Source organism: Callithrix jacchus, chromosome 5 (assembly GCF_049354715.1).
Source record: "Callithrix jacchus isolate 240 chromosome 5, calJac240_pri, whole genome shotgun sequence".
In the NCBI taxonomy this organism is placed as follows: Eukaryota; Metazoa; Chordata; class Mammalia; order Primates; family Cebidae; genus Callithrix; species Callithrix jacchus.
This window is the reverse complement of record NC_133506.1, coordinates 2,575,160-2,590,533: the sequence shown is the minus strand read 5'-3', so window position 1 is coordinate 2,590,533 and position 15,374 is coordinate 2,575,160. Positions and strand designations below refer to the sequence as shown.

The 15,374-nt window shown below is 42.3% G+C and overlaps 1 protein-coding gene across 21 annotated transcripts in view; it reads right to left on the bottom strand.

The window, feature by feature from the left end:
* NDRG3 (NDRG family member 3) overlaps positions 1–15,374 on the bottom strand; it is an 86,096-nt gene that overhangs the window by 47,702 nt on the left and 23,020 nt on the right. For 14 of the 21 annotated variants that reach the window (XM_035302654.3, XM_035302661.3, XM_078371032.1 and 11 more), the window contains one exon: positions 6,412–6,447. The exons of the other annotated variants lie outside the window; for them this stretch is intronic. In XM_035302654.3, the coding sequence (XP_035158545.1) occupies positions 6,412–6,447 (36 nt within the window). The remainder of the gene's footprint in view (positions 1–6,411; positions 6,448–15,374) is intronic. 21 annotated transcript variants of the gene reach the window in all.

Sequence of the window (15,374 nt, the reverse complement as noted above, 5' to 3'; positions counted from 1 at the left end):
GATCATAGCTCACTATGGCACAGAACTCCTGGACCCAAGAGATCCCCTCACCTCAGCCTCCCAAGTAGCTAGGACTACAGGTGCACACCACTACACCTGTCTAATTTTTATTGATTAGATTTCTTGGAGAGATGGGGTCTCTCTATTTGCCCAGGCTGGTCTTGAACTCCAGGCCTAAAGTGATTTTCCCAAATCAGCCACCTAAAGTGCTATTACAGGCATGAACCAGAACAGACAGCTTATATTTTAAGTATAAAAACTTGGAGGAGAAAGAAGGTACACTAACTTTAGTACTTTGTTTCTTTCTGGGAGTGGATAAATTACTAAAGAGAACTAAAGGAAGTTTCAATATCTCTCATGTTTTGTTTCTTGAGAGAAATAGAATAAAGCAGGGAAGGGGGCAAAAAAAAAAAAGGAGAGAGGGAGAAAGTGTCTGTCATATGGAGTGACACTACAGGCAAATCCAAGTTAAAGAGAATGTCCAACAACTTGCCATCTTGACAATCTGGTTGCTGGAACCTATCTTTTGTCAAACTGAAACCTTTAGTAGGGTCCTACTTAAAAATTCCAGTTTGGCTGCTACTCAGAACTGAGGGAAATACCAGTTTATACTCTGGCCCTAAGCATACCAGGACCTCACCAAGGCCCCGTAACTGACAGTAATTGGTGGTGGTGGTGGTATGTGTGGTGTACACACAGGATGTGGATGGGGATGAGACAGTGAGCTTCCAGGGAAGGTCAGGAGAAGGATGTTAAAAAGAGAGATATAATAGATGGGATAAAAGACAGTACTTTAAAAGTAGATGAGGGAGGCCAGGAGCAGTAGCTCACGCCTGTAATCCCAGCTCTTAGGGAGGCTGAGGCAGGTGGATCATTAGGTCAGGAGTTTGAGACCCGCCTGACCAACATGGTGAAACCACGTCTCTACCAAAAATACAAAAATTAGCGGGGCATGGTGGTGCACGCTGCAGTCCCAGCTATTTGGGAGGCTGAGGCAGAAGAATCGCTTGAACCCAGGGGGTGGAGATTGTAGTGAGCCGGTATCACACCACTGCACTCCAGCCTGGGCAACAGAGCAAGACTGTCTCCAAAAAACAAAAAAAGTAGATGAAGAAATAGGGCAAAGTTACTTCTTTGTTGTCATTTCATAATCTGGATGATACGCAAAAGTAAAACTGGCTCCTTACAAAATTTCAACTTTTTAGGGAGATCTCAGCCCCTATCATGCTGTAACATGCCCTCAAATCATGTAACAACCAAAGTATCCAAGGCCAAGAGTCCCAGACCTTGTTCATTTCCCTATTTGGAGGAGCCCCCAGTTGTCAATGTCTCAAAGTTGTTCATTTTCAAAGTAGGTGAATTTAAATATTCTTAGCAGAATCAAAAACAAAAAGAAAGGAAGCACTCACCCCCATGGTGACTGGCATGTGCATTTTTTGTGACCTTGTGAATGAAGAGCTTGAAAGAAACTCCATCTGAAGATGAATGTGCAGAGACCCTGACTAAGGAGCTGATTCAATTGTCAGACCACTGCAGGGAGTAACGTGTTGCTATCTTTTTGTCTTAGTCAGCTATCATCTCTTTTATAGGCTCTTTCTCCAGCTACCTCACCTCCCACCCCAGCATTCTAGAGTGTGACTACACAGCGAGCCTGTGCTCATGGGGCACAGCCTAACAGAGCATCTAATAGGCTCTGGTCATAGATCTCTCCCATCTCCCAGCACTTTCTTTTCTTTTCCTTTTTTTTTTTTTCTTTTGAGACAGGGTCTCATCACCCAGGCTGGAGCCCAGTGGTGAGATCACAGCTCACTGTAAGCTTGAACTCATAGGCTCAAGTGATCCTCCTACCTCAGCCTCACAAGTAGCTTGGAGCACACATACCTGCCACCATACCCAGCAAATTTTTTTATTTTTTGCAGAGATGGGGGTATCACTATGTTGCCCAAGCTGACCTCAAATTCTTGGGCTCAAGTGATCTATCTGCCGCAGTCTCCCAAAGTGCTGAATTACGGGGATAAGCCACCATGCCCTGTTCTCCCATTACTTTCTGATTATTTATCATGTACTTCTGGAACATAATCCCTTTAATTCTTCATGTTTATAAAACAACCTGAAATCATAAAGGTCCTTGACATACATCTCTATTCTGGACTGTCTCTCTCACCTAATGAAAGATGTAGTCTTAAACAGAAGGTGTTTTTAAGATCAGGCAGGATGGCTCATGCCAGCATTCTGGGAAGCCAAGGTGAGAGTATCACTTGAGGCCAGGAGTTCAAGACCAATCTGAGCAACACAGCAAGATCTCATCTCTACTGAAAATACACATTTTTTCTTTTTCTTTTTTTTGAAATGGAGTCTTCCTCTGTAGTCCAGGCTGGAGTAAAGTGACGTGATCTCAGCTCACCGCAACCTCCACCTCCCGGGTTCAAGGGATTCTCCTGGCTCAGCCTCCTGAGTAGCTGGGACTACAGGCACCTGCCACCATGCCCAGCTAATTTTTTTTTTTTTCTTGAGATGGAGTTTCACACTTGTTGCCCAGGCTGGTGTACAATGGTATGATTTTGGCTCACCTCAACCTCTACCTCCCAGGTTCAAGAGATTCTCCTGTCTCAGCATCCCAAGTAACTGGGATTACAGGCATGTACTACCATGCCCAGCTAATTCTGTATTTTTAGTAGAGACGAGGTTTCTCTATGTTGGTCAGGCTGGTCTCAAACTCCCAACGTCAGGTGATCTGCCGGCCTTAGCCTCCCAAAGTGGCTCCCACAGTGGGTGTGAGCCACTGTGCCCAGACTAATTTTTGTATTTTTAGTAGAGACGGGGTTTCATCATGTTGGCCAGGCTGGTCTTGAACTCCTGATCTCAAGAGACCCACTCACAGGATTATAAGCAATCTTTATTTTCATGCTTTTCTAAGTTTTCTAAATTTGTTTCTGATTATACAGAAAATAAGTGTTATTTATCTAAAGCAATATATCACATACACAGATAAACTATAATATCTGTCCCAACATACTCTCTCTCTAATATATGTATACTATATGTGTATATATGTATATCATATATATGTATATTAGAGAGTGCTGGGACAGATGTTGTAGTTATCTGTAATATATCTATATAGTTTATGTGTGTATCCATGTATATATACGTACACACGGTATACATATAAACTCAACATAATGACACCTGTCTCTAAATACACATATATATAATATCCCATCTCTAAATGTATATATACATACATATACACATACGTATATAGAGAGAGAGATTGAGGTTTCACTATGTTGCCCAGGCTGGTCTTAAACCCCTGGACTCAAGCAATTCACTCACCTCGGCCTCCCAAAGTGCTGGGACTACAGGTGCATGCCATCATGCTCAGCTAATTTTTTATTTTTTAATTTTTTATAGAGAAGGGGCGTCTCCCTATGTTGCTCAGGCTGGTCTCAAATTCCTGGGCTCAAGCAATTCTCCTGCATCAGTCTCCCAAAGCTCTGGGATTACAGTAGTGAGACACACAGCCCACAGCCTATTTGTAACAGAACTGAGTTCTATTTCACAAGGCCAGAACATGTTACTATTTTAAAAGTTCTATTTCACAAGGCCAGAACATGTTACTATTTTAAAGCTTTACCCAAAGTATCAAGAATTTTTGCCAGACTATTTTTAAGCCTTAATATTAAAAAGTGATTCATAATTATATTTCTAAAGCTCAACTTCTTATCTATAATTATATTTATGTATGGAAAAAATCTCAAATGATATATGCCAAAATATTAACACTGGTGAAATAACAGGTGATTTTTATTTATTCACTTTTTGGTGTTTTCTCATTTATTTTGTAACAAGTATACAATCTTTTACATTCTAATTTTCTTACTGTGGGGGAAGGTGCTGATTTTGATGAAAATTAATATTTCTACACTTCGGGGCAGGAGCATATGTATACATATGCTATTTCTGGAGTTCCTCACCTCGAATTTTACTGTCACCCTCTCTCAAATGTTTTTCTTCTTGGCAAATTATATGAAATACTAACAGTAATCAAGCTCTACTGGTTCAACCTAGGATCCAAATCATAACTGAAGTTAGATCAAATTAAAAACAACCAAACCCAAACTTGACTGTCACTATTTATTAAAAAATAACGTAACTTCTTGTTTTAGAGGAAAGGAACCATCGCCTACAGTGAATGACTCACTAGGCTGATTATGTTGTATATATAAAGTACCAAATAGTTATTACAAGAGGTGTTTGGGACTGAGATTCAGAAATCTATAACTATACTATGAGCCTGACTCTTTCAAGGTGAGGCTCACCAGTTCTGCCAAGGAACCTCAGCTTTGGGCAACTAATTCCTTACAACATTTCAGCTCTGGACATATCCAGGTGGGAAAGAATGGGCAATGGATTCAGAAAGAACAGAATTCTTCTTTCTTTTTTATTTTTTTTGAGATGGAATTTCGGTCTTGTTGCCTACACTGGAGTGCAATGGTGCCAGCTCAGCTCACTGCAACCTCCGCCTCCCAGGTTCCAGCAATTCTCCTGCCTCAGCTTCCCAAGTAGTGGAAATTATACGCATGCACCACAACGCTTGGCTAATTTTTCGTATTTTTAGTAGAAACAGGGTTTCACCATGTTAGCCAGGTTGGTCTCAAACTCCTGATCTCAGGTGATTCGCCCACCTTGGCTTCCCAAAATGCTGGGATTACAGGCATGAGCCACAGTACCCAGCTGGGGTTTTTCAATCCCAACCATTCAACGTTAAGTTATAAAACTTAATTCTTAATTTCGTGACCTCTAACACAGGAATAAGAAAAATCATCTAGTAATATTGCTCTAAATATTGGAGATAACTGTATGTTTAGTGGGTAGCCTGTAGTAGGTACTCAAATTATTTTAACTGGTTTGCTTATAATATTTCTTTCTTCTGATGCTAATGCTTAGAGATTCCATTGTACTTAACATAAAATGCATATTTGAAAATAACTGTTTGCTGGTGGGTATACAGATTGGCCAAATACTGGAAGCTAGGACACTGCCAGCAACCTCCTTTCCTGCTAGTATCATCTGGGTCTACTTCATGTCACTTTTGTTACTGCTGTGGCATCTATCCCAAAAGTAAGAGGGTCAGGCTGCCCAGCTTATAAGGTTTCCATTTCCATGCATTTATTTCTTACTCCCATGGTTTTTTTTTTTTTTTTCTGAGACAGTCTCACTCTGTTGTCCCAGCTGAAGTGCAGTGGTGTTATCTCAGTTCACTACAACCTCTGCCTCCCAGGTTCAAGCAATCCTCCCACTTCAGCCTCCTGAGTAGCTGGGATTACAGGCATGTGCCACTATGCCCAGCTAATTTTTGTATTTTTAGTAGAGACAGGGTTTCACTACATTGGCCAGACTGGTCTTGAACTCTTGACTTCAGGTGATTGACCAGCCTCAGTCTATCAAACTGTTGGGATTCTAGGCGTGAGCCACTGTGCCTGGCCCTTAGTCCCATTTCTTTCAGGACCAGCCAACAGATAAAGTTGGTAGATGGAGAACTGCCGGTTCATTTTATTGATTTTCAAACTGGCAACAGAGCTGATGCAAAAGCAGACTAGGAAGAATATTTTCATTTAGGAAAATACTAATGAGTCAAGTTGAATTTTTCATTTCCAAACAGAAATCCAAGAGAAATCTGCATATTGTATTATTAACAATTTAGCCTTTTCTCTTAGGGAAACATTTTACTGTCAAGAAATCTATCCTCCATCTGCCCCTCTCCTATCTTCTCTGTGGTAAAGGAGCAACCCTCCATTTGCCACCTGTGACAAATGCGGTTTTCAATATCATGTGAGGAAAAGAGATCTTAATCACAAAGAGACAGCTCTATCCAGTAACCTACAATCATAAAACGGGTACCTGGCAGGCAATTTCTGAACATGATAGCAAATCATTGTTATTATTATTATTTTTTTTGGAGATGGAGTCTCACCTTGTTTCCCAGGCTGGAGTGCAGTGACATAATCTCGACTCACTGCAACCTCCACCTCTGGAGTTCAAGCGATTCTCTTGCCTCAGCCTCCCGAGTAGCCGGGATTACAAGCGTGCACCACCACGCTTGGCTAGTTTTTGTATTTTCAGTAGAGATGAGGTTTCACCATGTTGGCCTGCTGGTCTCAAACTCCTGACCTCAAATGATCTCCCAGCCTCAGTCCCTCAAAGTGCTGGAATTACAGGTAGAGCCACTGTGCCCATGACCAATGACTGCAAATCATTTTAAATGAACTTGATCCAATGACCAAACCAACAGTAAGAACTCATTATTAGCTATAATAAGCGATCCACTTCTACAAGACCACCACCACAGAAAAGGAAACACTGCAGAGATCCTGTACAGAGACTCCTTGTTGCTTGTACAGTCCTTACCTGACAGTCAAAGTCCTGGAAGTTTTGTGTACCATTCTGTCAACAGAATACAGAAAACACAGTCAGTTTTCCCATATGGTTTCCCACATGTGCAGCAAATTCAGTTCACAGTGAAAGCAGTACATGTACATCCTCTTGGTTGCCATAAAACTAGAATGGTTCTCATCAGAAGGTTTCAGAGGCAGGGTGGGTTATGAACATGTGTTAATAAAGGTTAAATCTTCAGAAGTGAGATTATGCTTTAGTAAGCTTACTGGGAAGATAAAGGGAAGGGGTTTAGTTTTCTAGCAAGCTTATAACTTCTTGCCTTCGTACCTAAGGAGAGCAGTGAGAATGTGTAGGAAGACAGTAAAACCTGGATCACAGTCTAGAAGCACACCTTGAACACACAAAGTGAAGTAGCTGGGAGGAAAGGAGCTGGAAGCCAATGTAGAGAAGGGCGAAGGAGACCAGGTGTGAGGGTGCTCAGAACTGGGAATTAAAGAAAGGATTAGGAAGAGGACAAAGACACGGATGGATCAGAAATTGAAGTCTTGAAATCTAACAGAGAAGAAAGACAATGTCACTGAAGAAGGGAAAGACAGACAAAACAAAGATCTTAATACACTGGCCTATCTGTTGCATCCTATGAAATCACTGACAGGGAAAACGGATAAGTCACTGAATCATTTAAAAAGTAAGACACAGTCAAAAAATCCAAGGAGAATTCACCAAGCTTCTAAAAAGGATTATAATAATGACTGATTGAGAAAAAAAAAAAATCAATGGCAATAATTCAGAAGCATTTCTGTTGCATTCCATATGTCAGAATTGCAAGTCATAAGAGTATAAAAAAGGGGAAGTGGCTCATGCCTGTAATACCAACACTTTGGGAGGCTGAGGAAGGCCAATCACCTGAGATCAGAAGTTTGTGGGCAGCCTGGCCAACATGGTGAAACCCTGTCTCTACTAAAAATATAAAAATGAGCCAGGCATGGTGGTGTGCACCTGTAATCTCGGCTACTCAGGAGGCTGAAGCAGGAGAATTGCTTGAACCCAGGAGGCAGAGGTTGCAGTGAGCCAAGATTGTGCCACCATACTCCAGCCTGGGTGACAGAGTGAGACTCTATCTCCAAAAAACAAAAAAAGGTAACAAGTAATGTATTTGGGAAAAAAGAAAAGAAAACTTCTATTTGGTTTTTCACAAAGTGTAACCCCTTTCCTGAAAAAAGGCTCCCATTATGTAGAAACTGATTTATCATGACTATTTATTCTATCTCTACAATGACTTCCAGAAGGTTCCTAACAGCTTCCCCAAACTCCCCCTCCAGAAATGCTCTAGATATCTGATCCCCAGGAAATACTAAGTAGTCCCATTCCCCTTCAACAAGATCCTCCTAGAAATAATTCTTTGGGGCTGGGCATGGTGGCTCATGTATCACTTGAGGACTGGAGTTCAAGACCAGCCTAGCCAACATGGTGAAACCTGTCTCTACTAAAAAACTACAAAAATTAGCTGGACATGGAGGCAGGTGCCTGCAATCCCAGGTACTCAAGAGGCTGAGGCAAGAGAATTGCTTGAACCTGGGAGGCGGAGGTTGCAGTGAGCCGGTATTGAGCCACTGTGCTCCAGCCTGGGTAACTGAGACTCCATCTCAAAAAAAGAAATAGTTCTTCAAGATCCCACCAACTCCACTGGCAGGACCGAACAGAGAGGTTAAAAAGCACAGCCCAGGCCAGGCATGGTAGGTCACACCTATATTCCTAGCACTTTGAGAGGCCAAGATGGGCGGGTCACCTGAGGTTGGGAGTTGGAGACCAGCCTGGCCAACATGGAAAAACCCCTGTCCCCCCCGTGTCTACTAAAAATACAAATTAGCCAGGCATGGTGGTGCATGCCTGTAATCCAAGCTACTTGGAAGGCTGAGGCGGGAGAATCACTTGAACCCCGGAGGCGGAGGTTGGGCTAAGCCGAGATCCTGCCATTGCACTCCAGCCTGTGTAACAAGAGCGAAACTCCATCTCAAAAAAAAAAAAAAAAAAAAAAAAAGCCACAGCCCAGTGTGGTTCAAACACCCAAAGAAACAAACTATCTACTCCTTAAGTGAAACTAGTAGATCCCACTGGGACTACCTAGAGCTGCACTATCCAGTATGGTAGCCATTAGCCGTATGTACAATTTAAGTTTAAATTCAATCCAACAAAAGTCTTGGTTTCTCAGTTCCATTAGCCAGATCTCAAGTGCTCACACTCTACTCTTGGGCAGTATGGACACAGAACATTTCCACTGATGCAGAAACTTCTACTGGACAGCACTCATCTGGAAGCCAAAAGCTTTTGAAGGAATAAGGTTATGAATCAGCAGCCCTTGTCTTTCTAAAGGTGGCAGTAACGTTACAACAGATTACCAATCATAGAGACTGCAGATGCCACTGAGAATGGGCAAGAGAATGGTAGAGACCGTAGTCTAAAGTATTATTCCCAATAAGAAAGTGAATTCACAAAAAGTCTGATGCAGTCACGGCATGGAAAGACAACTAAGATACTGTGCAGATGGGACTGGGCAGCACATTTCCTAGGAATGTTGCTATTGATTAAAAGGAACATAGTGTTCCATGGCTCCCACTGGCCCCATGAAATGTCTGAGGACTTCTTCAGACAAATCATTGTGTTTAGTTTACACATAGACTACGAGAAGCAAAAGGAAGGGCCCCCTCATGGATTAGGACAGATGGTTTTAGCAGGATATAAATGGCCAGCCAGTGAGTTTCTGGTTCCTGATTCAACTTGCACCTTCCTCCAAATATACCACAGGGCCTGATATAAATCAGGTGCTTGATAGAGATTTATAAAATGAATAAGCCAACATAAAAAAATTAAATGTTGAGGAAATTCTGTTAAAACTTTGGGTCAAAAAAAACCAACTACATTCCAACTTAAGATATGATATGGTTGTAAGAGGGAAAAGAAAGTAGGGTACAAAATAGTCCTTACAGTTTGACCTTGGCTACATTAAAATATGCATTAAAAAAGACCGGGCATTGTGGCTCATGCCTATAATCCTAGCACTTTGGGAGGCTGAGGTGGGAAGATCACTTGAGCTCAGGAGTTCAGGACCAGCATAGGCAATATGGCAAAACCCCATCTCTACAAAAAATGCAAAAAAAATTAGCCGGGCATGGTGTTGCATGCTTATAGTCTCAGCTACTTGAGGGGCTGAGGCAGGAGGATCACTTGAGCCTGGGAGGTTAAGGCTGCAGGGAGTCGAGATCACACCACTGCACTCCAGCCTAGGTGCAAAGTGAGATCCTGTCTCATAAATAAATGAAACACGAAAACATTAACAATAGCAGCTGTTTCTGCATAGCGAGATTACGGGTGATTATAATTTCTTCATATTACCTACAATGAGTATGTACTTCCCTTTCTGAAATTAGAAAACGAGGAAAAAAAAGGGTCTAGAAAACCCTAGAAAAAAATACCAAATTTAGTATTTTGTAATATAAGATTTAAAGGGCCAGGTGCGGTGGCTCATGGCTGTAATCCCAGCATTTTGAGAGGCTGAGGTGGGCGGATCATGAGGTCAGGAGTTCAAGTCTAGCCTGGCCAACATGGTGAAACCCTGTCTCTACTAAAAATACAAAAATTAGCTGGACATGGTGGCATGTGCCTGTAATCCCAGCTATTCGGGAGCCTGAGGCAGGAGAACTGCTCGAACTGCGACCTGACAGGCAGAGGTTGCAGTGAGCCAAGATTGCGCTACTGCAATCCAGCCTGGGATACAGAGCAAGACTCTGTTTCAAAAAAACAAAACAAAACAAAACAAAAAAATAAAAATTAACCGGGCATGGTGGCACAGGTCTGCAGTCCCAGCTACTCGGGAGGCTGAGTCAGGAGAATCATTCGAACCAGGGAGGCAAAGGTGCAGTGAGCCGAGATAGTGCCATTGCACTGAAGCCTGGGCAACAGAGCAAGACTCTGTCTCAAAAAAAAAACAAACACAAAAAGATTTAAAGATTGACCTAGGCCGGGCGCGGTGGCTCAAGCCTGTAATCCCAGCACTTTGGGAGGCCGAGGCGGGTGGATCACGAGGTCAAGAGATCAAGACCATCCTGGTCAACATGGTGAAACCCCGTCTCTACCAAAAATACAAAAAATTAGCTGGGCATGTTGGCACGTGCCTGTAATCCCAGCTACTCAGGAGGCTGAGGCAGGAGAATTGCCTGAACCCAGGAGGTGGAGGTTGCGGTGAGCCGAGATCGTGCCATTGCACTCCAGCCTGGGTAACAAGAGCGAAACTCCGTCTCAAAAAAAAAAAAAAAAAAGATTGACCTAAACTTCTGAGGAACTATTTATAATGATCTCTCTCTAAACAGACCATATTAGAACTTCAATCTAACAGAATTTCCAAAGGTTTCTTTAGCAATTATTTAGAAAGATTAGAGAAAATCACTCAAGCCTGAATTAAAATCTCAGTCATATAATACAGAGCCACATATTCTGATGAGCTCTTTGGGAAGCATCTGTCACTGTATGCATGAATTCTCCTTCCTTAGAATCATGTGACCATGACCATGAGGCATTGTGTAAAGCCCTCAGTGCCTGACATGAGCACAAAGGGGCATGCCAAAAACAGAAAGGCAATACCCTCAAGAACCTCAAGCTATGTCTTACTTGTTGAGTACCTAGCAGAAAAAACTCTGTTCTCAATCCCATGTACACAGCTATACACCCAAATAAAAGGTACCAATAACTGAGCGAAGACTGCTTAGCATTTGTTTTCCTTGTGTGTGTCAGGTAGGGTGGCATATACCTGTAGTCCCAGCTACTCAAGTAGCTGAAGCAGGAGGATCACTTGAGCCTGGGATGTCGATGCTGCAGTGAGTTGTGATTACATGACTGCATTCCAGGCTGCATTCCAGGTTTTTTTTTTTTTTGAGAGAGAGAGACAGAGAGAAAGAGAGAGAGAGAGAGAGAGAGAGGTCCGAGACTCTCTTGGAGAACTGCTTCTAGCTTCATGAGTAATCACCCTGGAAAATGGGAATGACTGAGTCTATTGAGTCTATCTGATAGTGTTTGGCTCCAGAGTTTCTGAATGAAGATCATTAGCTGGTTCTTGACTCAACTGTGGTTAACTGAGGCCGTGTTATTTATTCTCTGTACTCATTAAAAATTCAATACTACTCATTGAACTTTTAAAAAAGTTAAACTTTTAAAAGGGGCATTCTAAAAGGCTAACCTTCTGGGACCCTTCCCTAGAAACTCTCTCTCTCTTTTTTTTTTTTTTTTTTCCTGAGATAGGGTCTTGCTGTCAGCCAGCCTGGAATGCAGTTATGTAATCACAACTCACTGCAGCATTGACCTCCCAGGCTCTAGTGATCCTCCTGCTTCAGCTACTTGAGTAGCTGGGACTACAGGTATATGCCACCCTACCTACTAATTTTTTTTTTTTTGAGATGAGTCTTGCTCTGCTGCCCAGGCTGGAGTGCGGTGGGGCAATCTTGGCTCACTGCAACCTCTGCCTCCTGGGTTCCAACGATTCTCCTGCCTCAGCCTCTCAAGTGGCTAGGATTACACGCGCATGACACCATGTCTGGCTTATTTTTGTATTTTTATTAGAGATGGGGTTTCACCATGTTCCCCAGGGTGGTCTCCAACTTCTGGGCTCAAGCGATCTGCCCCCTTGGCCTTCCAAAGTGTTGGGATTACAGGTGTGAGCCACTGCACCTGGCCTGTTTCTTTTGCTCTTTGAGACAGAGTCTTGCTTTGTCACTTAGGCTGGAGTGCAGTGGCATGATCATAGCTCAATGCAGCCTTGACCTCTGGGCTCAAGCAATCCTTCTGCCTCAGCTTGTTTCTGATGTTCATAGTACATGGTTCTACCCTAACAAAACTTCTAGAAATTTCAGGCTATGGATGCTTTCTTTTTTCTATCCATTTAGAAGATGCCATTAATTCCATATTCAGAGAAATTCTTACACAAACAGATTTAAGTAGCAGAAAGAGATTCAAGGAAAAAATTAAAACAACAGAATAATTTGAAGAGGAAAAAAATCAAGGAAAGCCATCGATTATTACTAAAAGTTGTAGTCGAAGCAGAAACCAGCTAAGAGGAATGTTTTCTGATAGAGCCTAGTGGCCATATGTAGAAGGTAAATAAAGGAACCCAAGAAGGTAAATTAAAAGCAAGTAAGCCTCACAATACAAACTTAGAGAATAAGCAAAAAGCAACTAAGAACAGGTCAAGTATGTGAATTATGGAAAAAAAGGGGGATGTGAAAGGGAGAAATGTTTCAAAAACAAGTCATTGCTAGGGAGAAGAGAGATTTAGTTTCCTAACATGAGATCTGGTCAAGAGGCATAAATAGCTTCAAAAGACAGAAGCAACACACATGTAAAGAAAAATGAGATAGCTAAGACCTTAGACCAACTATCAATAGGAAGAGATTTCAGGTGAATTTACCTATTCTGTGAATTTGAAGGAAGAGTGTGTATCTAATTTACCACTCTTTTCCTGGTCCTGACACTTAATGAGTGCAATAAACATCATTTTGTAGAGGTTATGAACATCTTAAAATAGAGATACTTGATTTGATGAAGAAATGAATACCAAGGAGGAAAGGTTACATGTAACTGACATGCTAGGGACTAAAGTGGAGAAAATGAGTTGTTGTAATAGTATAAGGTTTTAGAAGTAAGCTGTTTTTTTTTTTTTGAGACGGAGTTTCGCTGCTGTTACCCAGACTGGAGTAACAGTCTGGGTTCAGGCAATTCTCCTGCCTCAGCCTCCCAAGTAGCTGGGACTACAGGCGCGCACCACCATGCCCAGCTAATTTTTGTATTTTTAGTAGAGACGGGGTTTCACCTTGTTGACCAGGATGGTCTTGATCTCTTGACCTCGTGATACACCCGCCTTGGCCTCCCAAAGTGCTGGGATTATAGGTGTGAGCCACCGCCCCGGGCCTGAAATAAACTGATTTTTAAAAACTGTTGGCCAGGCACAGTGGCTCATGCCTGTAATCCCAGCACTTTGGGAGGCTGAGACAGGCGCATCATGAGGTCAAGAGATCGAGATCACCCTGGCCAACATGGTGAAACTTCATCTCTACTAAAATACAAAAATTAGCTGGGCGTGGTGGCATGTGCCTATAGTCCCAGCTACTCGGGAGGCTGAGGCAGGAGAATTGCTTGAACCCAGAGGCAGAGGTTGCAGTGAGCGAGATCATGCCAATGCACTCCAGCCTGGTGCCTGGTGACAGAGCGAAATTCTGTCTCAAAAACAAAACAAAACAAAAAAAACTGTTAGAATCAAATATGACTTTTTGTATCAAAAAGACATACACAAAAAAGATAATCCTTCCAAACAAAAAGTGGAAATAAAGATGGGGGATTGTTCAAGCATAATGGGTTAGATATGCTCAGAAAATACTGTTTTTCTTTAATAATAAAAAATATAATCAATTAGTATAATAAATTGGTGTATTAAAATCATCAAACCACTTTCAAGTAGAAGTCTGTTCAAACTGACAATCCAGAAATAAGAGGGAAAATTCTATATGTATGTGCATATATATATATATATTTTCCTTAAGTATCTCTATCAATCATTATCCTAAAATATACTAAGAAACAGACTTCATAAAGAAATTTATTAAAAGGTTGGATACTTGGATAAATCTACAGTCAGATAATCCCCTGTAGATTGCTCAAAAAGTACAAATTTCCAATCTAAAAATCCCATGGGCACCCTGTTAAGGTGTGGCTAAGTCTTGGATCTCCTATTGCCTCTTGTAACAGGTTGAGGGTCATCTGGTCTGTAACGGTGGCACCATTACTTGCTTGGAAATGCATTTCCTGCTCCAGTCTCTATTATAGAGCATTTCTGACAACAGATGCAACAATTATGTCTTAGTACATTAAGGGACACCCACTCTAGTCCACACTAGATGTAGCACTTCATGAATATTCTTTGATGAAAACGTCAATAAATCTATTTTTAATTGCAGCTGCCTTTTCTTTTCTCTCTCCCCCACTATTTTTTTCTTTTTTAACAAAAAAAGCAACCTTTGAGCTGGGTATGGTGGCTCATGCCTGTAATCCCAGCACTTTGGGAGGCCAAGGCAGGAGGATCGCTTGAACCCAGGAGTTTGAGACCAGCCTGGGCAACATAAGGAGACCTCTTCTCTACAAATAATTTAAAAATTGGCCAGGCATGGTGGTGCACACCTGTGGTCCCAGCTACTTGAGAGGCTAAGAGAACTGCTTGAACCCAGGCAGTAGAGACAGCACCAAGTCATGACCATGCTACTGTACTACAACCTGGATGACAGAGACCCTGTCTCAAAACAAAAAAAAAGATTCTGGGGCCAGGCGCTGTAGCTCATGCCTGCAATCCCAGCACTTTGGGAGGCTGAGATGGGTGGATGGCTTGAGCCCTGGAGTTTCAACATGGCAAAACTCCATCTCTAAAAAAATACAAAAATTAGCCAGGCATGGTGACATGAAATACTGAGAAGACTGAGGCAGGAGGATAGCTTGAGACCAGGAGGCTACAATGAGCCATGACTGTGCCACTGCAATCCAGCCTGGGGAACAGAGGAAGCCCTTGGCACAAACACTCTGCCTGTCTCTGCTGTCCCAGAGGTTACAAACTGTTGATCCCAGGGTTCTTCCAACTCCAGTTCTAATACCCTTCTCCCTCCTCTGCGGACATGTCATCATTAGTAGAAAAGGAAAACTTAAATTGCAGTAAGAGTTACCTCACTTTCAGCCAGGCACAGTGGCTCATGCCTGTAATCCTAGCACTTTGGGAGGCTGAGGGAGGTGGATCACTTGAGGTTAGGAGTTCAAGACCAGCCTGGCCAACATGGCAAAACCTCGTCTCTACTAAAAATACAAAAATTAGCCAGGCACAGTGGTAGGTGCCTGTAATCCTAGCTACTCAGAGGCGGAGGCAGGAGAATCACTTGAACCCGGGAGGCAGA